The sequence below is a fragment of the Oncorhynchus gorbuscha genome, linkage group LG18, assembly GCF_021184085.1.
Source record: "Oncorhynchus gorbuscha isolate QuinsamMale2020 ecotype Even-year linkage group LG18, OgorEven_v1.0, whole genome shotgun sequence".
Classification (NCBI taxonomy): Eukaryota; Metazoa; Chordata; class Actinopteri; order Salmoniformes; family Salmonidae; genus Oncorhynchus; species Oncorhynchus gorbuscha.
This window is the reverse complement of record NC_060190.1, coordinates 734,446-745,545: the sequence shown is the minus strand read 5'-3', so window position 1 is coordinate 745,545 and position 11,100 is coordinate 734,446. Positions and strand designations below refer to the sequence as shown.

Here is an 11,100-nt window from a genome sequence, read left to right as displayed (position 1 = left end):
TGATGGAGAGGAGAGGTGTGTGTGGGTGGATACATTTGATCTAATTAATTGGTGCAATTGTTATTTTTCAGATTTGTGAAGATTGGGTACACACTGGCACAACAGTCAACATGCAGGACTGAAAAATGTATCACAGAATTTCCGAAAAGCTTCCACAAAATCAAGTAGAAATCAGAAAAGAATGTCTCGAAATGCTGTATTATGTTGGTAGATTGTCTTTATTGATGTCAGTATAGTCACTTTAAATACTTTAAATAATGCCACTTTAATGTTTACATATCTTACATTACTCATCTCATGTGTGTATACATACTGTATTTTATACAATGTATTGCATCTTGCCTCTCGGTCATCTCATCCATATATTTATATGTACATATTCTTATTCCATCCCTTTAGATTTGTGTGTATTGTATTGGGTAGTTGTTGTGGAATTGTTAGATTACTTGTTAGTTATTACTGCACTGTCGGAACTAGAAGCCAAGCATTTCGCTACACTCGCATTAACATCTGCTAACTATGTGTGACCCATACAATAGTAACATGAGGATAAAGGATAACAGATGCTGTACACTGTTATAATAATATAACTTCACACTGCTGATAGAAATAGAATGTAGTGATAGCCGTCTTGTTTTGGTTGAAATATCTATTTTCGTTTTTTTTGACTGACTTCTTTCCGTCGGAGGCCGGTAAAACATGCACAATGACTTCGCTGATACGACGCTCACGAACATTTCCTGCCGCATCTCATAATCCAGACCAAACTCACTCGGAAAGTGGACACATTTTTCCTCTTGCTCTACGAGACCTCACCATTTCCTGAAATTATTTTCAGCCAAACAGGAAATCAGTTCCAGGTAACCTATTGCTAATGATTATTATTTGTTTTAATGATGCTTGTAACACGGTCTGTAAACCAACACATTCCAGGATGAAACCGCACTGGTTTCCGCGGCCTGGTTTTGTTGTTCCCCCAGCTAGTTAGCTGTTAGCCAGTTAGCAACACATCTCCCGTCAAAACCCGTTTGTGTCGATAGCTAGCTAACATGCTAACTTTATTTCAGGGTCACGGTTGGTGTGACTTCCACTTCATTGTTTAGCCACAGGCCTTTTGGTAGGCCGTCATTGCAAATAAGAATTTGTTAACTGATTTGCCTAGTTAAATAAATAAAACAAATATTTGGTTTAGCAAATTAGATAACTAGCTAGCAAAATTAGCAGGACTAAACGTTGCTAAATCAACCTCCTGCCAGAATTCAGCCTCCCCCTAATGCGTGAACGCGCACGCAAGCTATTCTACAATTTATTGCCTGCCGAACCCCCCCCCCCCTTAAAAATGTCCTTAATTTTTGTCTAGAGTCAAATACTTCCTGTGGCAGACACTACTGGTCAACACGAGCCACCAAAATCCTGTCAAATACTCCATATATAACAAACTTCGCGTCAGGATATGCAACTGAAATGAATAGTTAATGTATGTGTGTTATATTAAATATAGAGGAGGGAATAAACGGGATCAGAAATATCAACTCGAAAGCAAGTCGCAGCAATGAACAATTGAGTGCGTGCGTGTACACGGGGTTCGGAACAACACCAGCTTCCGGTTTATGCAAACGTCGAATCCCAATGCTTCGAACACACCTACAGTGATTTTGCGCAAAATGCTATGCAGCAACAGTTCAACCTTCAGCGACCATTTCTGTCAAGCCGTCCAGGCATACACTTTTATACATACATTCGATCAATTCATGAATATAGGCAATGCTGTAAAGCAAACACAGTTGGAAATAAAGGAATGTACTTCTGGTGTACCAAAATACAATGATACTGTTGGTGTGATCAAGGCGTAACACTTTCAAGCAAAGTAAGAAGGAATATTGACATAACTTGTAGAGACATAAGAAGCAAAATGCCATCAAATAATAAAATACAGTTGTGAAACAGACAAGAATAAGGAAGTACTTCCGGGTCAAGGATCTTTTGGAATCCTTCAGAATAAGACTCCTGTCATGGATATACTGACAAGATGCATGTCTCTCCGTCCTAATAATGGGAGTGGTTGTCTACAAAGCGGCACGGTGGGCTATCTAGCTCCTCCCCCCTATCCTTTCTTTAAATTGGTGGATACATCTCATTATTGTAATCCTTATAAAAAAAATTGTTGAGGGTTGTGGATGCCAACCGCCTGTATTCAATGGAGAGAGATGGATCAAATCAAATGTTATTGGTCACATACACATGATCAGCAGATGTAAATGCAAGTGTAGTGAAATGCTTGTGCTTGTAGTTCTGACAGTGCAGTAATATCTAACAAGTAATCTAACAATTCCACAACAACTACCCAATACACACACATCTAAAATCTATGTAAAGGAATGGAATAAGAATATATACATGTAAAGATATGGAAAAGTCTGTATGTAGGTAGCAGCCTCTCTGTGTTAGCGATAGCTGTTTAACAGTCTGTATGTAGGTAGCAGCCTCTCTGTGTTAGCGATGGCTGTTTAACAGTCTGTATGTAGGTAGCAGCCTCTGTGTTAGCGATGGCTGTTTAACAGTCTGTATGTAGGTAGCAGCCTCTCTGTGTTAGCGATAGCTGTTTAACAGTCTGTATGTAGGTAGCAGCCTCTCTGTGTTAGCGATGGTTGTTTAACAGTCTATGTAGGTAGCAGCCTCTCTGTGTTAGCGATGGCTGTTTAACAGTCTGTATGTAGGTAGCAGCCTCTCTGTGTTAGCGATGGCTGTTTAACAGTCTGTATGTAGGTAGCAGCCTCTCTGTGTTAGCGATGGCTGTTTAACAGTCTGTATGTAGGTAGCAGCCTCTCTGTGTTAGCGATGGCTGTTTAACAGTCTGATGGCCTTGAGATAGAAGCTATTTTTCAGTCTCTCGGTCCCAACTTTGATGCACCTGTACTGACCTCGCCTTCTGGATGGTAGCGGGGTGAACAGGCAGTGGCTCGGGTGGTTGTTGTCCTTGATGATCTTTTTGGCCTTCCTGTGACATCGGGTGTGGGACGTGCCCTGGAGGGCAGGTAGTTTGTCTGACACAACTTCTATTCGATCAAGTAAACCTTGTGTAGGAAATAAGCCATTACTTTTTTTGTTGACCAAAATTGACACACTCATATTCCTCCACACAAAAACTCCCTGCTTGTTGGAAACAACGAGAAAACGCCACCTACTGGAGGGAGACAGATTTGCAGCCGCGTTGAGCCTCTCTTCCTCTTCCTCTCTGGTTATACTTTGTAAATCAAATTATTTCTATAAGATATTATGTGATTTATTTGTTTATTTTTTCCAGACTAAATGGTCAACAATGTGTTCTGTGAGTAGTCCTATTAATTATTTCCACAATTATCAATATATTTTATTCTAGTTATCGTACAAAGAATAATGATAATATTTATATAAAATAGTTATTTGCTAATTTTTTCAAGTCTAAATGCTCAACAATGTGTCTTATTAGTTATTGCACCTTACACAATTATCTGTACGCGACTGAGTTTACACCCCCAGGAACACTTCTAGTCTCCAAGTCCACTGAGTTTACAACCCCAGGAACACTTCTAGTTTCCAAATCCACTGAGTTTACACCCCCAGGAACACTTCTAGTCTCCAAGTCCACTGAGTTTACACCCCCAGGAACACTTCTAGTCTCCAGGTCCACTGAGTTTACACCCCCAGGAACACTTCTAGTCTCCAAGTCCACTGAGTTTACACCCCCAGGAACACTTCTAGTTTCCAAGTCCACTGAGTTTACACCCCCAGGAACACTTCTAGTCTCCAAGTCCACTGAGTTTACACCCCCAGGAACGCTTCTAGTCTCCAAGTCCACTGAGTTTACACCCCCAGGAACACTTCTAGTCTCCAAGTCCACTGAGTTTACACCCCCAGGAACACTTCTAGTTTCCAAGTCCACTGAGTTTACAACCCCAGGAACACTTCTAGTCTCCAAGTCCACTGAGTTTACACACTGAGTTTACACCCCAGGAACACTTCTAGTTTCCAAGTCCACTGAGTTTACACCCCCAGGAACACTTCTAGTCTCCAAGTCCACTGAGTTTACACCCCAGGAACACTTCTAGTCTCCAAGTCCACTGAGTTTACACACCCCCAGGAACACTTCTAGTCTCCAAGTCCACTGAGTTTACACCCCCAGGAACGCTTCTAGTCTCCAAGTCCACTGAGTTTACACCCCCAGGAACACTTCTAGTCTCCAAGTCCACTGAGTTTACACCCCCAGGAACACTTCTAGTTTCCAAGTCCACTGAGTTTACAACCCCAGGAACACTTCTAGTCTCCAAGTCCACTGAGTTTACACCCCCAGGAACGCTTCTAGTTTCCAAGTCCACTGAGTTTACACCCCCAGGAACACTTCTAGTCTCCAAATCCACTGAGTTTACACCCCCAGGAACACTTCTAGTCTCCAAATCCACTGAGTTTACACCCCCGGGAGCGTCTCTCTGTTTTCGTAATTGAATCGCAATTGGATATCACGAAATTGGGGACAGGAAGGGGGTCAAATACACACAAAAAAAACAATTCTAAACTACTTTTAACAATTTCCACTGAAAATTATTGACAGATTGACAGTTTTTGCTGTTTGGTGCTGTCATTGTTACCAAACTTTTTGTAGAATTTTCTGTGTAAATTGTTAAAATTAGTCCTTGTGCATGGAGTTGTATGGTTTGTATTCATTGCTTGTATACGTTTGTATTCAACAGCCATTCTTCATTTATTGCCTAATCTGACTGGCTGTTGCCGTCAATCCTATATTTATTTTAGGCAAAAACAGTTTCCTGCTGGACGGGATGTGTGGATAGCTAGCTTAGATGTTTGTCTTTTCTGGAGCTATACCACGATCTAGGTCTGTGAAAATCACTCTGAACTCTTTCGGTCTTCTCTTCTTTTAGATCCACCTCTAGCCTACCATGTCTGAACCAGGTTCTGGTTGTGGTGTTCCAGCCCAGAGAAGCTCACAGCAGGGTCCAGAGATGCTGTCAGTGAAGCTGGCGGACTGCAATCAAACAGTGGAACTCAATGTGATTGTAAAGGAGGAGGGCGAGGAGAGAGAAATCTATGAGGGGGAGGAGGAAGGGCGAGAGGAGGACAGGGACTCTGTTGACTCAGGTAAATTCAGGCTAACATCCTCTTTGGTTCAGAGGTAAACAACCAAAAATAACTATTGATTTTCTGGTTCATGAAGAAATGTAAACATATGTTTTTGGTTGTTGAATAAAATGTTAATTCTGAATATTTAGGCAAGTTAGCTGGCTAACTCATTGATTCTGCTTTGTAGTATAACCCTTCTAAAACTGTTTGTATTATGTATGTGTAAGAAGGAAGGTGAGTGCCCCCAAAGAAAATGTCTACCGACCATTGTGTAATGCATTGTAATTTGACAATGGCGGCATTATTTATGTGCAATGCAACAAGCCCCTTGCAAAGTATTTATTTCAATCCACTGTTGATCCTAATTAATGTGGAATCCTGCATTAACTTCCTGGTGACACATGGGGGCAGTTTTGAGTAGCTTGGATGAATAAGGTGCCCAGAGTAAACTGCCTGCTACTCTGTCCCAGATGCTAATATATGCATATCATTACTAGTATTGGATAGAAAACACTCTGCCGTTTCTAATATGTAAATGTAATGTCTAAGACTGTTTGAATGATGTCTGTGAGTATAAGATAACGCATATATCATGTTAGGCGAAAACCTGAGAAAAATCCAACCAGGAAGTGGGAAATCTGAGGCTTGTAGTTTAAAAAAAACTCAGCCCTTACTGTAGAAACAGTGGGATATTGGTTATATTGCACTTCCTAAGGCTTCCACTAGATGTCAACCGTCTTTAGAAACTGGTTTGAGGATTCTACTATAAAGGAGGGGCTCATAGGAGCTGTTTGAGTCAGTGGTCTGGCAGAGTGCCTTGGGCTCATGACACGCGGTCGCGAGAGAGATAGCTCCCTTTCCATTGCTTTTCTACAGACAAAGGAATTCTCCGGTTGGAACATTATTGAACATTTATATTAACCTCTTGCTTCTACTGAGACGCTTGCGTCCCATCCAAAGCTCTGGAAATGCAAATGCGCTACGCTAAATGCTAATAGTATTAGTTAAAACTCAAACGTTCATTAAAATACACATGCAGGGTATTGAATTAAAGCTACACTCGTTGTGAATCCAGGCAACAAGACAGATTTTTAAAATGCTTTTCGGCGAATGCATGAGAAGCTATTATCTGATAGCATGTAACACCACAAAAGACCCGCAGGGGACGTAAACAAAATAATTAGCATATTCGGCGCTACACAAACCGCACAATAAAATAGAAAACATTCATTACCTTTGACCATCTTCTTTGTTGGCACTCCTAGATGTCCCATAATCACTATTGGGTCTTTTTTTCCGATTAAATCGGTCCATATATAGCCTAGCTATCGTTATATGTAGACTGTGTGATAAACGGAAAAAAACAGCGTTTCATAACGTAACGTCATTTTTTAAAATTCAAAAAGTCGACGATAAACTTTCACAAAACACTTCGAAATACTTTTGTAATGCAACTTTATGTATTAGTAAACGTTAATAAGCGATCAAATTAATCACAAGATGAAGTATATTCTATAGCTGTCCGTCTGGAAAAATGTCCGGGTAGAAACTCAACCAAAATAATCTGGTCCGAGACCTGAAGAACTGCGCTGCCTTGCATCTGTTTGACCAAGAAACAAATAGTAGGCAAATGACAAGACTCTAGACACCGTGTGGAAGCTGTAGGTACTGCAACCTCAGCCCCATTAATTGTGGTTCACCTTTATCAATGTGTTCAAGTCGGGCAGGGATATATTTTTCCATTTTCAGTGACCAGATTTTCCTGCGCTTTCAGATGAAACGCACGTTATGTTATAGCCACAGCCGTGATTTAACCAGTTTTATAAACGTCTGAGTGTTTTCTATCCACACATACTAATCATATGCATATACTATATTCCTGGCATGAGTGGCAGGGCGCTGAAATGTTGCGCGATTTTTAACAGAATGTTCAAAAAAGTAGAGGGTAGGAGTAACAGGTTAAAAACATCCTAACGATTGATTCTATACTTAGTTTGGCATGTTTGTATGACCTGTAATATAATTTTTTGAACTTTTCATCCGACGTTCGGCTGGACCTGAACACGCGTTTGGATTTGTTTACCAAACGCCCTAACAAAAGACGCAATTTGGACATAAATGATGGACATTATCGAACAAATCAAACATTTATGGTGGAACTGGGATTCCTGGGAGTGCATTCTGATGAAGATCATCAAAGGTAAGTGAATATTTATAATGCTATTTCTGACTTCTGTTGACTCCACAACACGGCGAATATCTATATGGCTTGTTTTGTTGTCTGAGCTCCGTACTCAGATTATTGCATGGTGTGCTTTTTCCATAAAGTTTTTTAAAAATCTGACACAGCGGTTTCGTTAAGGAGAAGTATATCTCTAATTCCACATGTAACACTTGCATTTTCGTCAACATTTATGATGAGTATTTCTGTAACTTGAAGTGGCTCTCTGCAAATTCAATGCATGTTTCAGAACTATTGAACGTAACGCGCTAATGTAAAATGAGATTTTTTAAATATAAATATGCACTTTAGCGAACAAAATACACATGTATTGTGTAACGTGAAGTCCTATGAGTGTCATCTGATGAAGATCATCAAAGGTTAGTGATTCATTTTATCTATATTTCTGATTTTTGTGACTTATCTTTGGCTGGAAACATGGCTGGATTTTTATGTGACTTGGTGATGACCTAACAATCATTTGTGGTGCTTTCGCTGTAAAGCATTTTTGAAATCAGTCACTGTGGCTGGATTAATGAGCATTTTATCTTTAAAATGGTGTTTGATACTTCTATGTTTGAGGAATTTTAATTATGAGATTTTTGTTGTTTTGAATTTGGAGCCCTTCACTTTCACTGGCTGTTGGCGAGGTGGGACGCCAGTCCCACATATCTCATAGAGGTTAAGCTAAAATACTTTGTTCCTCTGTCTGTTTCTTACCCTATATCTGTTCATATTCTTACAGGAAAGATCCCCAACCCAGACTCAGTCAAGGAGCCCAGTTCCACAGCATCAAGACTGCCTGATTGTGGGAGTTACCCCTGTCCTCAATGTGGGAAGTGTTTCAGTCGAGCAGGAGACCTGAAGACTCATCAGAGATCCCACAGTGGAGAGAAGCCTACCTGTACTTTCAATGTGATTGTCAAAGAGGAGGACCGTGACTGTACTCTCAATGTTATTGTCAAAGAGGAGGAGGATGAAAAGGAAATCGATGAGACGGTAAAGAGAGAAGTTAAGGAAGAGCAGGAACCTAGTGGTGTAGTTGACCCAGATACATCAAGACTATCTGGTCATGGTCGATTCCCCTGTCATCAGTGTGGGAAGAGTTTCCGTTCCTCAGGTAATCTAAAGAATCATCAAAGAGTACACACTCGAGAGAAACCATTTCCCTGTGCCACATGTGGGAAGAGGTTCCGTGAAAAATTCAACCTCACGGGACATGAGAAGGTACATAGTGGGGAGAAGCCTTACCACTGCACCCAGTGTGGGAAAAGCTTCAATCGTTCTGGAAGTCTTAAGGAACATCAAAGAGTACATACAGGGGAGAAGCCTTATCACTGCTCTCTTTGTCAGAAGAGTTTTAGTCAGCCAGGAAATCTTAGGAAACATCAGAGAATACATACAGGGGAGAAGCCTTACCGTTGCTTTCTATGTGGAAATAGTTTTGGTTTCGCTGGAAACCTAAAGAATCATCAGAGAGCACACTGTGGAGAGAAGCCTTACCACTGCTCTCAGTGTGGGGAGGGATTCCCTCAACTAAAAAGTCTTAAAAGCCATCAGAAAATACATTTTGGAGAGACACCTGCCTGTACTTTCAATGTGATTGTCAAAGAGGAGAAGGAAATGAGAGAAGTTGAAGAAGAAGACAATAGTGGTGTAGTTGATCCAGATACATCAAGACTGCCTGATCGTTACATCTGTCCTCAATGTGGAAAAGTTTCAGTACCTCAAGTAATCTTAAGAATCATCAAAGAGTACACACTGGAGAGAAACCTTTTCTCTGCTCCCAATGTGGGAGGAGTTTCAGTGAGAAAGTAAACCTCAAGAGACACGAAAGAGTGCATAGTGGAGAGAAGCCTTACCACTGCGCCACGTGTGGGAAGAGCTTCAATCATTCAGGAAGCCTTACGAATCATCAGAGAATTCATACAGGGGAGAAACCTTTCTACTGCTCACTGTGCGGAAATCATTTCCGTTTTGCTGGAGACCTAAAGAATCATCAGAGATCACACAGCGGAGAGAAGCCTTACCACTGCTCTCAGTGTGGCGAGGGATTCACTCAGCTAAGAAGTTTAAAAAGTCATGAGAGAATATCCATTGGAGGGAAGCCTGCCTGTGCTTTCAATGTGATTGTCCAAGAAGAGAAAGAAGTTGAGGGAGAGGAGAGTGATGTGAAATAAACGTGAAGTGAGGATACATAAGCTAACTATAGGTATTGATATTCACACCTATCCTAGAAATTGTGTCTTTTGTGACAACATGGACAGCACCGTTTAGGGCTATATTCATCTTCTTTTACTTCTATGAGTGTATTGGAAGTTCACAAATAGGCCTGTATACTGTGGCTGAGTGGGGCTGAGTCTGTATAGGCCTGTATACTGGGGCTGAGTCTATATAGGCCTGTATACTGGGGCTGAGTCTATATAGGACTGTTTACTGGGGCTGAGTCTGTTTATAGTATATACTGTGGGTGAGTCTATATAGGACTGTTTACTGGGGCTGAGTCTGTTTATAGTATATACTGGGTCTGAGTCTATATATAGTATATACTGGGGCTGAGTCTATATATAGTATATACTGGGGCTGAGTCTATATATAGCATATACTGGGGCTGAGTCTATATATAGCATATACTGGGGCTGAATCTATATATAGTATATACTGGGGCTCAATGTCCCAAATGGGGCACTATTCCATCTATCTCTCACTGCCTCCAGTAGAATTCAGTTGTGGATATTTTTTATACCTGATTAAACTCAGTAGAAGGGCTGGTTTGTATTGACATAAAATGTATTGTCATGTCCTGATCTGGATGGAACCGGTGTTTTTTAGAATATTGTTCTGTTCCGGAACAGTATAGATCCCTTTCGTTGTCAGTTCTGGTTCTGTTCCTTGAAATTCCGTTTTTCTTTTCTGTTCCCTGAACTGGTTCCAACCCCTGATTTAGAATATTGTAAAGTAACCATTAATTAAATAATAAATGCTAACAAACTGTAATCTTCTTCTTCATTAAAGGTGGATGATGTTGGTAGATTGTCTTTATCCATGAAAAGTCAGTATTGTATCATGGTGATGATAAATCACAAGAATAAAAGATGCCAGACACTCACTGCATTGTTGGAATATTAGAAACTGTCTGGTTTGAGCCCTGAATGCTGATTGGCTGACAGCCGTTGGTATATCAGACAGTATGACAAAACATGTATTTTTACTGCTCTAATTACATTGGTAACCAGTTTATAATAGCAATAAGGCACCAATGTTTGTGATGAATGGAGAGTGGATTATCTACTTTACACACAATCTCTGCTCTACTTGTTCAGCTTCCCAGAGAAGAGGCTACACCGGAGAATATTTGTGAAGAATAAAGAGTTGTGCTCGTTTTATGAAGTTAGATCAAAAAACTGATTCAATTTAGGATCATAGGCTGAGTTTACACAGGCAGCCAAGATCTGATGTGAAAAAATGTCATGTGGTTGGTCAAAAGACCAATGAATGGAGAAAAAAAACTAAATTGGGCTGCCTGTGTAAACGCAGTCATAATGGCAGTATTCTATATTTGTGAAATATATAATTCTTCAAGTCTTAGATCTTGGGTTATGGAGAGTGTTATTTTGAAGTAGCCTACAGTGTTGTGAATGATGTACAGTGTTATTTTGAAGTAGCCTACAGTGTTGTGAATGATGTACAGTGTTATTTTGAAGTAGCCTACAGTGTTGTGAATGATGAGTGTTATTTTGAACAGTGTTATTTTGAAGTAGCCT

General features: G+C 40.4%; 1 protein-coding gene across 2 annotated transcripts; it reads left to right on the top strand.

Moving 5' to 3' along the window:
- Nucleotides 1-698: 698 nt before the first annotated feature.
- LOC124002747 (zinc finger protein 391-like) lies at nt 699-9,681 on the top strand. 2 transcript variants are annotated; one of them, XM_046310461.1, is made up of 3 exons: nt 699-860; nt 4,917-5,133; nt 8,082-9,681. In XM_046310461.1, the coding sequence occupies exons 2-3, from the start codon at nt 4,935-4,937 to the stop codon at nt 9,152-9,154; spliced, it is 1,272 nt and encodes a 423-aa protein (XP_046166417.1). In that variant the 5' UTR covers nt 699-860; nt 4,917-4,934; the 3' UTR covers nt 9,155-9,681. The 2 variants fall into 2 exon arrangements, with proteins under 2 accessions (XP_046166417.1, XP_046166418.1); XM_046310462.1 differs by lacking the exon at nt 699-860 and adding an exon at nt 1,794-1,867.
- Nucleotides 9,682-11,100: the final 1,419 nt, after the last annotated feature.

What these genes read in the sequence shown, in the direction of transcription:
- LOC124002747 (XM_046310461.1), top strand. Translation starts at nt 4,935, where the DNA reads ATGTCTGAACCAGGTTCTGGTTGTGGTGTTCCAGCCCAGAGAAGCTCA. An exon ending in CAGGGACTCTGTTGACTCAG is followed by an intron (nt 5,134 to 8,081) that starts GTAAATTCAGGC and finishes ATATTCTTACAG; the next exon opens with GAAAGATCCCCAACCCAGAC.